The sequence below is a fragment of the Haplochromis burtoni genome, unplaced genomic scaffold (genome assembly GCF_018398535.1).
Source record: "Haplochromis burtoni strain Fernald_Lab_line unplaced genomic scaffold, NCSU_Asbu1 Contig_103, whole genome shotgun sequence".
In the NCBI taxonomy this organism is placed as follows: Eukaryota; Metazoa; Chordata; class Actinopteri; order Cichliformes; family Cichlidae; genus Haplochromis; species Haplochromis burtoni.
Genome location: NW_024582464.1, coordinates 1,418,559 through 1,437,916, shown reverse-complemented (window position 1 = coordinate 1,437,916; position 19,358 = coordinate 1,418,559). Strand labels below are relative to the sequence as shown.

Genomic DNA, 19,358 nt, shown 5'->3' with positions numbered 1-19,358 from the left:
AGTATCGAACCGAACCGAACCGTGAATTTTGTGTATCGTTGCACCCCTATTATTTACATCTGAGAAAAAGTCAAAAAGTCTTGTAAAATTGCTTACCTGTCAGTGTCTCCGTACACAACACGCGCTCCCCATTTCTTCGTGTCATTGACCATCCTGATGGCTCTCTCCAGGGTCTCTCTGGCTTTGTGGACAATGCTGTCTCCAACCTGGACACAGCAGATTTAATAAATATTGGAGCAAAGGGGTTACAACTACATTCACAGCAACACTGACTCAAGGTAAAGGCCCTACAATAATACAGAGAATATAGTTTGATTGACAAAACAACAACAACTATTTTCATGGATTATAGTGGTATCGTACTGGGAGTGCACAGTGCAGAGACCATATAGCAGCTGCTGCTGAGCCTACCTCCACACTGGGCATGCGCCCAGAGTAGTTAGCAGCGGTGTATCCAAAGGTGACGTTGGCGATGAGCTTGAGTCCGAGCTGCCGTGCGTCCAGCAGCTTCGTCAGGGATTTGTCCTGCTTGTAGGTTTTCATGGACTGCTTCACCATGATCCTTGTGTTGAGGATTTCCTCCAGCATCATGGGCAGGACACCTTTACGCACTGAAGACTAGAACAAATAAAACACAGATCATTTAAAACACTGATTTTTTTTTTTTTTTTACAATGAAGAAACATAAAGTAGGGTTGCACCAAAACTCTAAGGAGGACCTAAAATGGGCCTGATCTGCAGCATGGGGAAGCGCTGTAACTTAGAACGTAAAAAGCAATTTAGAAGTTTAGCTTTAGGCCCACAATATCTCTCAGTGTAAATAACAAAAATAAAGATGTTCCTGATCTACTGTGAGAGCTGCTTAAGTAGCACAACAGGGTAAAAACGGGCAATGTGGAGCAACCAGGCAGTGAATGAATGGAAGCACAGAGATCACAAAGTGGGTTTTCTTAGGAGGCACTGGCCCTTCACAGCAACTAATGAGACAATCCATCACAACGCCAACACTAAGAGCTTGGTGAGGTCTCGTCAGAGACAACGGTCATGATGATGAGGTTGCTGTACCTTAACGAAGGCGATGCCACCAGGCGACACGGTGATGTCGTTGCGGAGCTGATAGAGGAGCTCGGGAGGGACTCGCAGGGAGGTGCAGCCAAACTTAAACTCATCAGGCCTGAGACAGAATGTGAACAAGAACACCAGTTCAATCACTTAACATTATTCTTGCAACGTGAATATTACTGTCTGGAAAGACAGCGTCAGGTATAAGTGAGAAAAATGCTCGTGTAGAAATCTGAACTGCTATGTTTTACAGCACCCCACTGAGCTGTCTCTGCCGAGGATGAAGCCTGTGCACGCCTGCCACAAACCACTCTTTTTGTGTTACTTCAATGTAGCAGACATATGCATGTGGAAAGAAGTGTTCATGGCTCCTTGCTGTTGCTATGCAACCACACAAATCTCACTGAAAACCTGAACTCAGTCTTAAGTTGCGCTGCTCGCCGCCCTGAGCTGTGAACAACATGCCGAGCTCTCAGCGTGCCTGTTCCATTAAAAATAATGAGGGGAGGAAGCCGCTGCCAGAGGGAGATTTTCCTGGCAGGCGTGCAGTCTGAGCGAGTTCTCTACATGCTGTAGCTGTGTGGGCCTGTCATGTCCTTACGTTCCCAGGTTGTCCACATGGCCGAGGCAGGTGGAGAAACAGTAGTTGTATGCGATGACAATGGAAGGGTAGAGCGACTGGAAGTCCAGCACAACCACCGAGTTGCTGTAAAAGCGGGACTCTGGCTCCATCACCAGAGGGATGCACTGTGGAGCCCTCTGCTGGGCACGCTGCTGTATGCTGGGCGTCACTGGGACGTAGTTTAGGGGCTTGGCCACACGCAGCATCATGGACTCCACACGGTACTAAAGACAAGAGGAGGAAACACAGTTTAACTTATTATTCCTTTTGTTCCTTCACACATCCAACTGGAATTTTTACCACCTGCAAACTAAACTCTTAATGATGTCTTAATGACAATCTCATCTGGAGCACGCTCAGTGTGTTTAAGTAACTCAGAGTTTTTAGTTTTTTTTTTTACTTTTTAGTTCATATTTGGCAGGTGGAAGCAGCAGCATTGGGAAACACACAAAAAGCTGCAATCAAGTCAAACAGATTTCAGCTGCATTCAGTCTGTACAGGAAGTCAGAGAATCACTCATACCCTGCTGGAGCTGATTCAGATTTAGGAAGGTGTTATCAGACCCCAGTATCAGGCTGTATTCAATCTGCAGTTGTTAAAATGTTTTACGGGCGCAGCATCATCCCTGTATGCAGAGCAGATGTATCTGTCTCTCTAATAAGTAATATTTTTGTGTTAGTTAATATTTAAATCAAATTGTCTGTAACTTCTCGGTCATCCGTCATGGTCACCTTGAGAAATCGAGGAGGCGGCAGTTGGATGTTTCACCCTTCATCCAAGAGGATGCTTCATTTCATTTAAATCAAAACAGTCCAAGATTATAGGGCTTTGAAATCATGTGTAGGCAGTGATCTCTCCAACTAGAAAACATCAACATCAGCCACACATTTACTTAACAGATTAAATGTCATACTGTTTAGTCAACCTCTGAGGCAAACAGCTGTGACACCAGTTGAGAGCCTAGACAGTTTCCCATTGTGCTCTGAGGCTGTGACTGCATGATGTTAGCGCACGTCAGCATCAGTGTGCACAGAAATCTGTGCAGCAGTAAGCAGTGATCAAACCAGCACAGGCGGGGCTCGTCTACAGTGAGCTCAACGCTAAACCAGCAGAGCAGAAAAACACCTCCAAAACTGGATGAGAATTACTGGACAATTTTAAAAAACACACACACACACACACACACACACACACACACACACACACACACACACACACACACACACACACACACACACACGATCCATTGTTAACATCCAAATGCTGATGAGTGTGACTCTAGCACTGCAACATGATTTCATCCCACTTTCTTACCGCACACTCGTCAGCATTTTTCGATGTGAAGACGGTCATCAGCTGTACGACCCACTTTGTTACCCACTGATAGATTTCAGGCTGCACCACACACAACTGGGTTTTTAAAATGTTCTCATACATTTTCACCAACATGGTTAAAACCCTGCTCACACGGCACTGAGACAGAAGCATGCTCTAAACTTTTCTCACCCCATGACTGAACCTGAGGTTTCAAAACAAAAAGAAATCTGCAGTTATCTCACACAGAGAACATCAAAGGGACTTCATCTACCTGAACAGTCAACTATTAACTAACCAGGAAGGATAGACTGACCTCGGTCGATTTGAGCCGGTCGAACTGAACCACAAACTTGGATTTTCCATAGAAATGCCCTGCCTGTGTCTCCTACCAAGCTATTTGAGGACTGAAATAAAAATTATTGGGAATTGTTTGTGAGTGTGTGTGTGTGTGCATGCCTGTGATCCTCGGGTCAGAACGTGGAAAAACTGAATTCCAAACAGCCTGGCCAGCTCGCTGGTTCTGCCAATGATGTCATGTTGCTGCAGGAGCTGCATGCAGCCACGCACACGGCTCACGTAGTGATCCACCATCTTCCACCTAGAGCAACACAAACAGGATAATCATATAAGCCAGAGTTACAGAGCTGGCTTCAAGGGAAGAGTCAATTATGAGAAATTTACAACCATCTCTTTGTACTACATCTTTTAATTTCATGTAAGGTAATGTCCAAAAAGGTGGTTGTGTTTGACCCCGGCACAAACCTGTACAAGTCTGTGTTGTGGTCAAACCAGTCAGAGAGAGTGCGGGGACTGTAGAGAGGGAAGCGCTGGTGGAGCACATGGAAGGCCACGTTTTCAAAAGTGTAGTTGTTTAACGTCACCTGGAGGAGGAAAGAAAAAACATTTTCTAGTTCTATTTTTCTAAACTGCCTCTCTCTGACGTTTACACAATTTATGGATCAGAATCAAATAATAGCAATAACAGAACGGAAGTAAAAGAGTAGCACAAAGGGTTAACGTTTCCTTGCTTCAACTAAAACTCTGAATCTTTTACAAGAGATGGGTTAGCTTACTTAAATGTATACAAGTGTCTACATGTGACCACTAATCACACATTGTAGTCTTTTTGTGGATGAGCTGTGAGCAGTTCCAAAGGCTCAGACTAGAAATGTCGGCTTTTTCTCTATTTTAGAAACCACAAACATCATGGCAGGGAAACATGATTTCCTTTTTTGCATGGACGGATGGTTCTCACCATGCTTCACTTAAAAATGGTTTGGAACCCTTTCCAGACCCATATCTATAGATATATATATATATATATAGAAGGGGTGAGTGGGCTAGTTGTACCCATTCTTTTACTAGTTAGTCCTAACTGAAAGCTGACTGCTGCTGATCTCACACTACAGTGGGCGTTGTAAACCAATTCTAGCTGACTGAGGGAATCCCCGTGTATTCTTGGTGAGAGAAAAAAAGTAGTTTTAATCAAAAAGCAGCAGAGCACACAGCATAAAGCTGCAAAACAACTGGACCAGTTCAGACAGCAGCAGCTCACAGTAAACAGAATCAAACAACAGGACAGAGAAAACTGGAGTCACAGGGGTTGAGGGAATGTAAAGACAATAATAACTACTTGATGATAACATTTTTTATTTGTTAATACGAGAGCTTCACTTTATATGAAACTATGAAAAACATAAGAGTCACAGAAAAAGCAGCAGCAGAAAAAGTAAAGTGGGGAGAGCCGTGCTGGAAAAACAAGTGGAAAGATAGAAAGTAGGTCACGAGCTACAAAGCTGAGAGGAGGTCATGCCAGGACACCTGCCTCAGTTTTCATCACCCTCCACAGGTTAAGGGTGATGCGCCCGATGATGTTGATCTCTGTCATGGTGTCGGCTCCGTACTCATCCCTCTCTGCAGCAAAGCGGTTCTCTTTGGAGTCACCTGAGGACACGCACAGAGCCAGACAGGCAGCTGATTACAGAGGAGGGAAGCCGCCAGAGGCTCTCCATTCAGCTCGAGTACACAAACACACACACACTCAAAGGGAATCACACATTCACACACTTATACAGGCAAACACATACACATACACATACATGCTGTATCAAGACTCAGTCACAGGCACACCACAAAAATGGGGCTACACGTTTGCACTTATATTATCTACAATGTGTACCTACATTATGCACCAGATCCAGCACACACACCATGTACTGGCTTTCATTAGCCAAACTCACACTGTCAGATTCAATAACAGGGATGCACAGTAAAGTACTGTGCGTGTTTAATATGTGGCTGCACATTTAGTGCCAGCTGCTAATTGTGGATCGACCCTGATGAGTCACAAGCACATTTTAAGAGGGAATTTCACACCTAGTGAGACAGGAAGATGGGAAGATGCATTCGCCCCCTTTGTCACTTTAGTTTTTTCCATATTTGTCACGTTCCGGACTGTCTAATATTAAAATCTGACAAAGACAACCCGACTAAATCCAAAATGCAGTTTTTAAATGATAGTGTCATGCATTAAGGGAAAATGTTCTCGAAGCCTACCTGCCCCCATGCCAAAAATAAACCTTTAATTCAGCCTCATTTGAGGGTTTTGGAAAATGAATGGGCCGTTTAAAGCCACGGCAAAGCATCTGAATTTGAATAGAAATCTGAACTGTGACTATGCCACGCCAAAACTTCCACTACACGTTTTTCTTCAGAGGCATTTCAGATCATTCTCCTCATATGTAACATCACTGGAGCTTCGTGCAATGAATTGATGGTTGGACATTCTCCTTTAGGATATTCTGTTGAGAGCAGAGCTCATGGTTCCATCGATTACAGAAAGTCTCAGCAAAGCAGCTCCAGACCATCACACTACCACCACCGTGTTTAACTGATGACATGATGTTCTCGTAACAGCCAACTCCAGATGTAACAGGACTCAACAAGTTCAACTCTTCTTCCTTCAATCCACAGAATATTTTGCAGAGAATTTTGGAATCATTGAGATGAATTTTTTGCAAAATGAGACTAGTGTTTATGTTCTTTTTGGTCAGCAGATGGACCTCTCCCTTTATTATTGAGTCATGAACACTAAACTGACAGTTTTTGAGGCAAGTGAGTCTCACTGTCGTGTCCCATGGACACCGCCTCTCACTGGAGTCAAAAGCCTCAGAAGTGTCTTTGCTTACTCTCTTCATAGGTTGTGCACATTTGTCTGCCAGGGTCTGGCTGCCCACATGGAGGGGGGAGACCTTTCGGCAGAAGTGACCATAACTGTGCACTACTGTGTAACCCCGGCTAACCACCTGTACTGAATTATCTGATCTAGCTCCCTATGACTTCATCCACTTCCTTAAAAAAAAGTGATCAAATTGAAGAAAGAAACATCTTTGGCCAAAAGTATGGATCAGAGCTGCATGAGAAGACAATCTTAAATTACAATCAGGTATGGTTTTTGATTTTATTCACCTACTTTCAGACTCACTTCTTCAGTGTGCCTGAGGGTGTAGAGGTTAAGTCGTCACTGTTTGTGTCTAAATCGAACATGCAGAGCTACCTGCTGAAAGCTACCAGCGGCTGAAAGTAGCTTCCTCTCAAAACCCCCAAATCTTTACTTCTGCGTCCCCTGAACTGCCGTACTGGGTACCACAGCAGGGACTACTTTCAGTGGCTCCTGGCTCTACCTGGCACTCGTGACAGTTGCTGGCACAGATCCACTCCAAGTGCTGAGGACCGCTGAAGGAGGTAGCCCCAAGAATGCAACTGCACCTCGTAGCCCACCAAGATGTCCGGGTCAAATCTGACAGAACAGACCGTGTTAGCAGATGGAGATCATTTCTCAAAACAAATCCCACCCCCACCCCTGTAGGAGGTGTAAAATCTACAATGAAGGCAAATTTAAATGACAGTAATGATGCACTACAGTTGCAGCAACTCTGCCCTTGGTTCCCTTTCATAAAACAGTTGCACACACCTCCTCATGATGGTGACCAACACGTCAAACAGCATCTTCTCATCAGCAGCGTATGTCACTTGCAGCCCAGAAACACCTGATCTGACCAGCAACGGCGCTCTTCCTCTGGATCCTGCGGGAGCGATTAGAAACAGAAAAAAAAAACCCAGCCAATTATCTAGTGGCTTTAAAACTAGTGATCGAACCTTATGTTCTCGGAGGAAAACGCCGCTCGCGTGCTTCACCTTGGCCGGAACCTGGATGGTCTTTATCTACCACGATGGCCCCTGTGAGCTGGGTGTTGTCTACATCAGGCAGGGGGGTATCTGAACTGAAGCAGTAGAATAAGGCACATATGGGGTCAAACTCGGGGTCAGGTTCGAGGTCACGGCGGGTTCTTGCATGAAGCTCCATGGTCATCAGTGTCAGGTGCTGGACCTGAAGATGGAGGCGGAAACAAATACATTTGAGGTTTAATCGACTAAAAGCAGCACATCCTGTCACCCTCTGCCTGTTAAACCACAGTCTTTTATTTCGTACTAATTCTCGTACACTCCTGATTGTATTTTCAGTTGCAGAGATGTTGGCAGGCTACCGTGGCCCATGCAAACTTCATCTCACAATAGTGACTGATTACTATTTGAGTGAACCACTAATTGGTGCTTTCTTTCATTCCAAACCTGAAGATAAGAGCAAAGTCTAAATCTTAATAGACTTTAGGAGCTCAATCATTAATATAAATAAATAAACCATCCACTCTAACAGAAATTACAGTATTCAAGAGATATTAAAGAGGCCTGAAACCATGAAAACGTGACAAACCTCTCTTTGAATTTAATGAGATCTACGTGTGCTGGCAGTGATCTCAGTTACGTTCAGGCCTTTTTGGAAAAGGCTTGAACTTAATCAAATCTGTGCATACATTCAAAACACCTGTACTCAGGCCTACATTCAAAGCTGGGTGTGTCTTTGTTTTATTTAGTTGTTTTGTGTAAAGCATATCGATTTGGCGATAGGACAGTCAAAGTCGAAAGCAGGATGTTGTGATGATACTTGGGGAAATAAATCCTTCTTCCCAATCAGGTGGACACTTTCTCTTAAAAACAAAACAAAGCAAAACCAACATCTAACCAGAACAAAGCCATTTATTCATTGACTTGGAAAAGAGCTACAGGTTAGTTGCCCTAGACTTACCTCATGCAGAGCTTTGGCATCCTGTAGGTTCTGCATGCTGACTTTAAAGCCGTAGGAGTTGGCTATACTTGGCCCTTCGATCTGAGAGTTATCTTTCTTTGGCACATTCAAAGCAGCAAACTGATTCTGTGGAGGATAAAAAAAACATGACAAGAAAAGTTGGAATCAGGAGGAAATCACAGGCACATCAAACGATCAGCGACCTGAGAGACAGGACTGCTACATGCAATGTTCTGGAGTGATACTAAATAGTTGATTTTCTGACCCGTGCGGCTTGTAGTTTTTGCTTTAAAAGTCTAAAAAGAAAAATCACAATCAGTTTTTGACCTTCATCTGCGTGGTCAGTAACACTCTTCTCAGGGGGTCTGCCTGGCTCCGCCTCCTCTGCTGAAGTCTCTGAGAAACAGGATCCTCTGCAGCGGGAATTAGACCAGAGAAGGAGTGAATAACAGTGAATATTAATAACAGAAACTCCATGCTGAATTTTCCCAAGTTAGGATTTACCGCAATTCTTTCTAACAGTTGATGGTGTCACAACATCAAAGGAGACAGATGCACATTCCTTACCCTGAGATATGGGTGTGCTGCACACTGGATCCAGATCTTCTTTGCTTCTCCATCGCCTCCTCAAGAAAGGGGTGCTGTGAATGAGCTGGGGACTGGTTCTCCTCTCATCCCTGTCACTGACAGCGAGAGGTGAGGGACTGTGGTTCCCTCTTAGCAGCTCTGGGGAATTACAGCGCATAGGTGATAGCGGTTCTGGAGAGTCTTCACCTGGCTTGTTCTCACTGAGCTGTCCTTGGCCAGAGGGGCTTGGTTGATGGGACTGCTGCCATGTAGGCAGCGCTGGGGACTCTGGACAGGTGGTTTTATCATCATCATCCTCTTTATTTTTGTCCTCCTGTTCAAGACAGACACTGCCTTTATCTGAAACTGGACTTGCTTCTGTGGATTTACACCTCAATCTTGTATTCTCCAGCGGAGACAGGATTAAAGACAGGCTCTGTTTCTTTCTCCTTTGAGTTCTGGTACAGGAAAAGTTACCACAGAGCTCAACCTTCAAGCTTCTGTCAGCAGCTGGCAATTTGCTTCTCTCTGAGCTCCCATGTTCCTCCACCTCCAGACCAGCCCTTTCTGTCTTCAGCACCTCACACTCTCTCCTGCCTTTTTGTAGACTCTCATACTGCTTTCTAGCTTTTAGCCACACCTGCACACGCTTGCGGCTTGGTGGGTTTTTGCAGGGCAAAAGCACCACCTTCTTATCGCTGGGTGAGGATAGGTCACCCTCTGCCTTTTGTTTATTTGTCTCTGAAGCCTCTGCTCCTTGACAAGATGAGATAACGGTGGTGGCGGGGTGCGTCATGGCCGAGAAGGCCGTCTTCCAGAAATGGAGGCCTTCCAGAGACAGGTCTCCACCAAACTCTGCAAGTTCCCGAGCTAGCCGAGTGCCCACTGTTAGCTTACGGCCACCGACCTCCCTGGAGAAAAGATGAGGAAAGGATCAGTACACTCATTTCCATTTGAATTACAATAAATCATCATGTAGACAGTATAAAACAGAGCCAGATCAGTGGATTTCTTTTTGAACATACGGAAATTTCAGACATTTAATGATAAAGGATTGAGTTTGCTGTAGTCTAAAACAAATGCTAAAACTCTTTCCTCACTGGACTTCTATTCTCTTATCTGACAACCTTCCTTTTATTTATTGCAGTACTTTGTCGATTAAGATGTTTTACAACCCAATTAAAAAGCCTGTGAGGGAAGCTAAAAAAATCCCACAAACAAATATAAAACCTTACCAACCATCACAATCAGTTAGATCATAGGTGTCAAACTCTGGCCCGCAGCCTAATTACATTTGGCCCACAAAGCCATACCAAATTACTATTAGAGCTGGCCTACTGGTATTATACAGCTAATATATATATTAGGGGTGTAACGATACTCGATATTGAACCGTTCGATACAGTGCTTTAGGTTCGGTACGCATATGTATCGAACAATACAAAATTTTTAATCTATTTTATCAACTTTCCTTCTGACGATGCTGTCTGTGTTGAGCGCTCAGTGGATCTGCGCTCGACAGTGCAGCCTAGGCGGAGTAGTCGAACGCAGATTCACTGAGCGCAGGGCAAGCTAGCGAGACAGAAGTTAAGCTCTCCTTGCAACATGGCAAATTGAACCTCCCCCACCCTCATTCAGATCTGGCGTTTGGAATTATTTTGGTTTTCATGTGACGTATGACCCTGAAGGTAAGCGCGTCATGGACTAAAGTAAAACAGTATGTTGGATGTGCCACGCAATGCTCAATTACATGGGTGGGAACTAGTGTGTTAGCGCAGTTAGCTCGTTAACGTGTTGGCCGTCCAGCCCCACGCACGGGGCGATCCGCGGTAGCTCGTTAACGGAGATTTGCCGTGTTGTGGCGTTAACGTCATTTCAACGAGATTAACGCTGACAGCACTAGTGGGAACACAACGAATATGACTGCACATTTACTCCGACATCATCCTAGTGCAAAGACAAGTGGAAGCAGACAAAAACAACAAGCATGCATGCTACAAACTTTACCCGAGTCATTTAGACAGCCGTTAGCACATGATTCTCCTTATGGGGACCTGATATGTTTAATATGCTGCTGAGAATATAGCCCAGAAGAAGCGTATAGTATAGCTTTTATTTTGGAAAGAGACCATTTCTCTGTAATAAACTCTCTTTTCCAAAGATGAGTGATTCCTCAATCAGATATTTTTTTATTTTTGTTTCAGCAACATTAAATTTAAAAACTGTACTTTTGAGTTAAAATATATATTTATAATTTTAATAAATGACAAATTAAAAAGGCATGAACATTTTTTTTGGATCGAAAAAATATCGAACCGTGAATTTTGTGTATCGTTGCACCCCTAATATATATATTGTTTAGTATTAAGCTTTGCTTGTTCCATATTCAGCTTTTCAGCAAAACTTGTTTAAGTCCATAAGAAATTTTTTTATTTTTCAATAAATATTAATGTTAGCCTGCGACAGTTTTAAATTTTGGCCCACTGTGCATTTGAGTTTGACACCCCTGAGTTAGATTCTGGCTCTTATGTGAAAACTTTACTAATACATTTATTTTGTTATATTTAGTAAATAATGCATGCTTAGATGATGGTTACTGTTGCTGTTACTCTTACATTGGCTTCCCTGGGGCATCAGAGGGGTCACTGCAGAAAGGCTCCAGGAAGGTGGCCTCTGACATCTCCAGGTCCAGAAGAGTGCTGAGGATCTCCTCTCGGCTGGGAGGGGACATGAGGGGCTTGAGAATGTGGGCTCCTCCGGCCGCTGTCCCTCGCTGCAGCTGGCTTGCCCTCACCTGTGATAGCGAGCTGATGGAGCGTGGAGAGCTGCTGGGGGTGGTGGATGTTAGTCCGTCAATGCCCTCCGGCAGCTCACCTGTTGGTGAGCCCTCGTGGTCGACGAATGAAGCGGAGCTTAAAGGCAGTGAGTCGAAAACTGAAAAGAGCAGCTCTTTCCTCTCACAGTGAAAGTCTTGAAAGGGGCTGAGCGTGTGGGCTTTACCTAAAGAGAAGTCCCACTCTCTGCTCTTGAGGGACGTGAGGCTTGATGTAGGCTCGCGGTTCGTGTGCCCATCTAAAAGGTCGGGGCTGTCCGGCCTTGCTCTGTTGCAGTCAGGGCCCCTTTGAAGATCCTCCCCAGAACAAAGCAGCCTGTCAAGTTTCTTTTCGGAGTCCGGCGCCTGAGCAGATACAGAATCCTGGCTGATGTCACTCAGGAATTTGACCGGTAAATTTTTATCAGTCACGACAAACTGACTGCCACTGTACGGACTGGAGAACTCTGTTTGATCGATAGCATTTATATCAAATGTGTAGTTGTGCGGGAGCTCTGGTGACAAGCTGTCCTCTATGAAATTGCATCTGTCCAGTCCCGGGTCTGACAGGAAGAGGGGACATTCATCTGACATGCTTCCCTCCTGCTTTACTGACAGATTTGGCTGAGTACTGCTCGTCTTGCCTTTCCTGTTTCTCGGCCCCTTTTCTTTTGCTGTGGTAGATTTTGGGGCCCTGGGTTTCCGAGAAGTGAGGGTCGGGGCTTTTCTGGATTTAGTGGGTTTAGTGGTGGGAATTAGAAGTGCTGCCGCCTGGGCTATGGCTGTAGAGTGGCTTGCTGTACCAACCACTTGTATGGGAAGGGGCTGTCCCTTCTGCCTCGTCTGAAGAAGCTTCTTGAGGACAGCCAAGCCAGATGGGGTCTCAGAGAGAGGGGGGATCTCCCCGTTCTTGGGGCCTGAGTGTGGGAGACCTTCTTTTAGCTGGGCATCTTTATTGTGTTCCTGTACTGGAGACAGAAAGTCTGTGCAATAATCCTGTGAATCCTCTGCCTTTACCACGGTGGTCTGGCAAGCTTGCTGCTTCGTCTGAGCAGGTGCCGAAATGCTTTGGTTGACCTCCATGATGGAAGTCTCACAGTCTTCAACCTTTGGCTTGATAAACTTGGTTACTGAGTTCCTTTCTGGTGTAGATGGTATCTGGGACGTGCTCTGGCTGTCTTTGCCCACCTGCTGTTGAAATGGAGGAACCTCTTGTGAAGAGCTCTCAGAAGGAGGCAACTCATCCTCTGGGAAAAGGAGTTGGGAGCTCTCTTTACTTAAGTCATGGCTTTTGGGTTCCTGTGTTTTCTTTTTACGAGACCTTCTAGGTCTTGTAGTGCTTGTAGAACTGTTGACAGCCCCTCCAGCTTTGATCCTCTGCCTCGAAATAGCAGGATTACCTTGTTTTGCCTTCTCAGTTTTAGGCTTTTCTGCAGACTTACTTGTTTTCCTTTTAGCATCTGACAGTCTCTTGGGTTTGGCAGTTTGACACTTACTACATGCTCCTTTGGCTGTAGACGATCTATGTGGCTTTTGGAAAGCAGAACTAAGACATGGGTCAATGTGTGGATTTATCAGCTCTTTTGAACTCCTGGTATTCATGAGGGGGTCACTTGGGGACCAACAGCGTGGAGGCGTTGAGTCTCTCGGGCTTTGGGATCTATCTGAGAGGTAGCCCAACTCTACCATGACATCTGAATAGTCAACATCATAGTCATGTGCCAACTCACAGTAACATGGTCTAGGGGGTGGTAGAGATGGCAGGACTGGGGCTTTTTTGCGGCCTTTTGGCCTCTGAACCCTTTCACCCTGTCTGATCAGAGGTTTGGAGGAGTTGTTGATAGTCTTTTTATTTGTGGAGTTAACCTTTGCCTTTCTTTTGGGATGTTTTTTGGCTTTTGGTTCAGTGACGGGAAACTTAACAGCAGTGGATTCTGGTACCTTGGGCCAGAAATCCTTGAGAGGAGCCAGTTTTTTATAGTGCTCTAGCTTGTCTGGCGTCAACACCACCAACTGCTCAGCTGCATTCACTTTGGACATCTTCACCAGCATGTTTTTCTCTCCCTTGAACCTGTTAATAATAATGTACTTTATAATAATAGGAGGTTCCTTCTTGCGTCTTCTCTGATACTTTACTTCTTGCCCACCTGAGACATCATTGTCCTTAAGTCGTTCTTTGACAGAAGCTAGGTTTTTAGAACGAGTAGCACTTGAGTGTTCCCCATCCTCCGAATCATATTTCATCTTCCGTTTGGTCCTCAGGGTGTATTTACTACCTGGCAGTGCTGACGGTTTAGTACAGGTGACTTTGGCAGACAAATCTTGCAGTGGGCTTACCACATCCTCAGTAGAGTCTTTAGTTTCCTCAGAAAAACAGGAATTGGTAGCAGAGCTGGAGACAAGGGGCTCTGGCTGTGGTTCTGCTTGTTCACCTATGGACCGCTCCTCACTTTCAGACTCATTTTTCACAATCGTTTCCTCTTTGATCAACTCGGCCTCTTGTAAATCCTGATGATCCTCAGAAATCAGCATTTCAGTGTCCGTAGTCACAGGACTAGCAGGTGTTACTGAGGTGATGCCGGTGCTAATCTGGCTATCAGAGGTAGAGCTTTGGACCATCTTTAATTTGTTCCTAGGTCCTGTCATACCTAGCCTTTTTTTGTTCATCTTTAGCTTAGACCTGCGAGGTTGGGCCTGTTCTACTTTACTGCAGGTGTCAGCCATTTTCTTGTTCCCAGGTTTCTTTCTGCTGAGGCAGTTGGAGAGAATGACACTGGGGAAAAACTTGTAGTGTGCCTCCTGCTGGGCAACAATAGTCCTCTCAGTCTTATTTTCCTGATAGTCCTCGTACCTGATTTTCAGCTCACCGACATCTCCTTCCTCGCCGTCTTTACCAATTTCGTTCTCATGAGGATCAAGAAACTCGTCCTCCTTCAAGGTCGATGGGGCTGATGCGATGCTCCTCAGAAGGGGGCTTTTATTGTCTTTTGTGTTCAGTTCCAGGTCAGTCTTAGCTGAGCAGTTTCTCAGCTCAGAATAACAGAGAGAAAAGCCCCTGTGGTTCTGAAGAATGGACAGACGGTTTGTTTCTACATTCTTTATACTGCTGTACTTCTTCCTGTCCTTGGCGACCTTTCCATTACCAAATGGGAAACTTTCAATATCCGTCTTATCCAAAGCTATCGAAGCTTTCTTATCGTAGGTGTACAAAGGTCGTAGTTCTTCTTTGTCCATGCAGATGGGAGACACCTCAGGGTGATTGGCTAATATGCAGGGAATAGGGTGCTTGACTGGCTGGATGTAGGGGATTTCTTTATTCACCTTGAACCCTGTCAAACATTCACTACTGCTGTCCTGACTGCTTTTTAACTGAAAGTGCTTGTCAAGCGGCTGCTCCGTGTCCAACACGTGAACTGGTATGTGCTCGGGATGCTTGCACTCCAAAAGGATCTTAGCTGTAGATGGTGGCTCAAGGTGGACCGTCTCCCCTGGGATGGGATTTCTTTTGCCCAACATCTTTTCAGTGGCCGTAAGTGAAGACTGCGTCATTGAGCCACTATCTGTTAAGGAGGAATCTAAGGATACAGCATGTGAGAAGAAGAGGCATATCAGTTAGTATCCACAGCTGCAAGAAATTAACCTGAAATTCATCTGATCAGACAGCGCAATCACCCATGAATCTTAGCCCAAATCCCCAGGGTGAGATCGATCACTATTTTGATATATTTAAATTAGTGCTGTCAGCGTTAATCTCGTTAAAAGGACGTTAACGCCATAACCGCATTAACACGGCAATTCTCCGTTAACGAGTTAACGTGGATCACCCCAAACGTTTCACTAATGCGGCATCAACGCATTAGCACCATGCAGCCCTGCACACGTGTTAACCTGCTAACCGAGATTTGCCGCGTTAATGGCGTTAACGTCATTTTAATGCTATTAACGCTGACAGCACTAATTTAAATTTTAAAAAGTCAAACTACTACAATGTTTCTATGCCATTATAACATGTTGAATGCCAAAATTCATAATTTAAGCTCAATAAGAAAGTGACCATCGCTCTACATAAGACACAGGGCAACTAGAACATCACTAACATGTGCATCAGCAGGAAGCTTGTCCCTCATTCTCTGCTCTGGCTCTTCTGATAATGTAGTTGTTCTGCTTTTGGCCCAGTTGAGCTACTGATAAAGTCATCTAATGCAGGTGGGGTGATAAATAACAGCTCAAACATGGTCATGCTATGGACTGATAATACTTCTATGTGAATATATGCAGACAGATCTTATATCTATAATGAGTTATTAAATATATAAAAACAATTCATAATAAGTATAAAGCATATGATATTCTTCTCGACGGTATACATTTCTCCTGTTTGTTATTTATTCCTGCACAGCTGTCGTGAAGTACCCATCTTTTGTTGTCCATGTACAATGAGTCTATTACCAGTCTATGAAGTTGTAGTCATCTTTCCAAACACACATGCACGCTCTAAAACAGTCAATTAACCCCAGAGAGTCAGTTTTTACCCCAGAGTCTGGCATCAAATTGTAGCCTGTCAGGTCATAGAGCCAAAACTAAAAATCATACTAACTTTGTCTTCTGTAGCAGCTATCAGATCCCGTCTCCTGACATACTTGACAGAGCGTGAATCAGTGGGGGGTGTCAGATGGGCATCAAAGCAAGCTGACACTTCATGCTTTATCAGTACATCTCATCATAGGACAACTCACCGCTGCTCTCGTCTGCGGCGCCATCGAGCTGCGGGATGGACAGGTTAGCGAACATAGAGTTGTTTCCACTCCACTCCATGTCTTCGTCAGAGGACTCCTGCTGGGCATCACTGAAGCAGTTTTCTGTCTCCTTCATGCAGGGTCTGTGCACACACACACCAACGACAGGAACCGTATTATTAAAGAAAAATGCCCAGGCAGAGCTCACTGGGGATGACTCACAGATCGTGTACAGCGATCGCTCACCTATTTATTTAAGATACAACCAGAAACAGAAAAGGTGTAGCTTACACTTGTACTTGTTACTTATTACTTGTACTTATTACTAAAAAATGAAAACATTTTGATGCACAACATACTCTAAAACTGATGGTTATACTTTTGCCTTCAACCATGCAGAGATAAACATGCCTCTGAGAGGAAGCACTCTCAGTAGGGTCGCTGTCCCAACGCTGTGACATTATAACACTGAGTTCTGCCTCTTCCTTGTCCAGTTCTGGGCCTGCTTCCTCTTCATCACTGTTGCAGTTGTAGTTCGTGACACCGGGGAGTGAGCGGGACTGGGAATTCTGCCTAGTGGGTGTCCTGCAGAAACCATCGTCCTCCAGGCCTGCCAGCAAGTCAATGATGGCTTGGTCCCGGCTGCTGTCTGCATGGAGGACAAAATAAAGCACACAGACAATATCAGACAGCTGTACGCAATAACTTTCTCTCCAGATCAGCCAGTTAATCAAAGCTAGAAATGTCGTCTGCTTACAAACTTTTATTCACAAGTTTTTGGCCACCAACTTAGAAGGATTTAAAATGTAGAAGAGAACAAGAAGAAACTAAAGATGCTTTTTACTAAAGAAAACAACACTTGGACAGCTGTTAAGCATTGAGGTCAATATTTTCTCCTTTCAGGGTGTAGTGGCAGCCAAGTGGACAAGAACCAGATGTATATGGAGGAAAGAATCCACTAAATATCAGAAAATATGGATGGAAAGGGAAAAAAAGTGGCTTTTACAACAGGACAACAATCCAAAACAGCCATAAAAATCCATTTCAGAAGCTTCTGGAGTCAAAGTCACATGACCCGACCACTGAATCAGCATCTTTGAAATGGTGTTTGCGGAAGACAGCCTTAAAATTATCACCTAAAAATCACATTTTAATCATGGGAAGCAAAATCGAGCATAGAAAATTAAAAACGTGCACGAATGAAAGAGGCTGTGTTACCTAACAGGGGCGAGTGGTTGGATGTCTGGGAGAGTGGGAGGAAAGACTGACTGTTCTCCAGGAGAGTCAGGATGGCCTCCTCATCAACGACAGCCTCCTCTGGGACTTTCCCACTGCTCCTCACATAGTCTGTGGGCAGCAGCAGAGAAGATGGAAACTACCGTTAGCCATACTTCGATGTCACACTTTGCTAACAACAGTTTCACTGAGATACCATATTAAAGCAGCACAGTTCAGCATTAGCTCGGTGACTTCCATCTTTGGCAGTTTCTAGAGTACCAGTGAAACGTTTGGACACACAAGCACAGAGATTTCCTGCACATTAGCCCAATGTCAGTCTCACATCGTCACTCCTTCAACTCCCTGACTTGGGAAGGAGCGACAGGGTGATGAAACAAGTACTTCTTCTGCCAAACACACAGGCAGAATGAGAGAAGAAACAAATGCACGTCACAAGGGAAACCTAGTCCAACTAGGGCTTAAATCCTATGAAGGAAAAGGAAGTGTAAGTAAGTGCTAGTAAGTAAAATCCAGATCTTCTTCATCTCCTATAGTGAATCAGACTACTTACAAGATGATATTAAAAGGGGATTTCTCTTCTGTTTTGTTCTCAGATTTAATAAGCTTATAATAATAATAATAATAATAATAATAATAATAATAATAATAGATTGCATTTATATAGCGCTTTTCGGGGCCCTCAAAGCGCTTTACAATTATAACAACTTTCATTTCTGATATTGGCTTTAAAGCCAGACAAAACAAATGTAAGAAAGAAATGTCGCTGTACATTGTTTTATGTGCACAAAAACTTATTCAACTTCCTAAAAAGTCAGTTTATTCAATTATATAACCCTTGATAACCATCCAAGAAAGAATAGAATAGAATTCAACTTTATTGTCATTGAACATGCACAGGTACAGGGCAATGAAATGCAGTTTGCATCCATCCAGAAGTGCTTTAGTGATATAGATATATTACAATATATATTAGCAATAATATAGATATGTGAGTATATTACAGAAATGGGTCTATTATGGTATGTTATAATGTACACGGTATGAAGTATGTTGTGAATATTCTGTAACTATAAGTATGTACAGGCTGTAGTGAGTACAAGCTATGTACTCACTACAGCCTGTACAAAGAAATGACTTCCACTATCAAAGATACAACAGTATCTGGTTTAACCCACTTCATGCCACCAAATTACTGATGAGCCACCAAATAAAAAGTGTAAAACACCAAATCAGAACATAGCTTTGGTCTTTATTAGTTTCATAGCAGGTCAAACTATCCCATCGTGATAACTCTATATGATATAACTCAAAGCAAAATCTGCTGTTGCCGGTCTGTGAAACATCTACTGCAACTGTCCTCACCTGGCTGTGAACCCCTGTGCACCTCCACAGCGTTAGCAGGGGTACACGGCAGCCCGTCTGGGGTCAGGGGGTCAAAATGAAGTGTTAGTTCACCGGGGAAATCTTCTTGGTTCTCCCCATCACAAGCACACAGATCTTGTGTCCTGAGGAGATAAACAGACATCAAGTTTTACTTTTTACCAAAACATTTAACAGTGTTGACTGCATGGCTGTTAGCTGAATTAGAAAGCTGAGCACCTTGTGCAGCAGCCATGTTTTATTAGCATCTCTTTACAGCGGGTCTTAATCAGAGAAAGTGCTCGGTTTAGTGGGTGAAAGCTGTGTGTGGGACTGCACAAGTGTGCAGAGTGTCTCTTGTCTGGCAACTGTGTGAGGAAGTATATGGGTGTGTACAGCTAAGTGGTGTGTGTCTGTGTGTTGGCAGAGGGAATATGAATGGAAAACGGGCAGGCAGCCAACTGGGCTTTGTATCCCTCCGGATCGCCCTCAGCCACA

The 19,358-nt window shown here is 44.2% G+C and overlaps 1 protein-coding gene across 1 annotated transcript in view; it reads right to left on the bottom strand.

Moving 5' to 3' along the window:
• The window catches only part of rev3l (REV3 like, DNA directed polymerase zeta catalytic subunit), a 94,770-nt gene that overhangs the window by 5,966 nt on the left and 69,446 nt on the right, over window positions 1–19,358 (bottom strand). The window contains exons 9-26 of the mRNA XM_005931057.3: window positions 18,864–19,006; window positions 17,481–17,609; window positions 16,674–16,911; window positions 16,263–16,405; window positions 11,330–15,101; window positions 8,715–9,625; window positions 8,475–8,560; window positions 8,148–8,273; window positions 7,199–7,391; window positions 6,975–7,086; window positions 6,685–6,800; window positions 4,827–4,945; window positions 3,764–3,882; window positions 3,458–3,599; window positions 1,664–1,908; window positions 1,066–1,174; window positions 412–618; window positions 97–206 (exon numbers count right to left, since the gene is read on the bottom strand). Coding sequence (XP_005931119.1) covers window positions 97–206; window positions 412–618; window positions 1,066–1,174; window positions 1,664–1,908; window positions 3,458–3,599; window positions 3,764–3,882; window positions 4,827–4,945; window positions 6,685–6,800; window positions 6,975–7,086; window positions 7,199–7,391; window positions 8,148–8,273; window positions 8,475–8,560; window positions 8,715–9,625; window positions 11,330–15,101; window positions 16,263–16,405; window positions 16,674–16,911; window positions 17,481–17,609; window positions 18,864–19,006 — 7,020 coding nt within the window. The remainder of the gene's footprint in view (window positions 1–96; window positions 207–411; window positions 619–1,065; window positions 1,175–1,663; window positions 1,909–3,457; window positions 3,600–3,763; window positions 3,883–4,826; window positions 4,946–6,684; window positions 6,801–6,974; window positions 7,087–7,198; window positions 7,392–8,147; window positions 8,274–8,474; window positions 8,561–8,714; window positions 9,626–11,329; window positions 15,102–16,262; window positions 16,406–16,673; window positions 16,912–17,480; window positions 17,610–18,863; window positions 19,007–19,358) is intronic.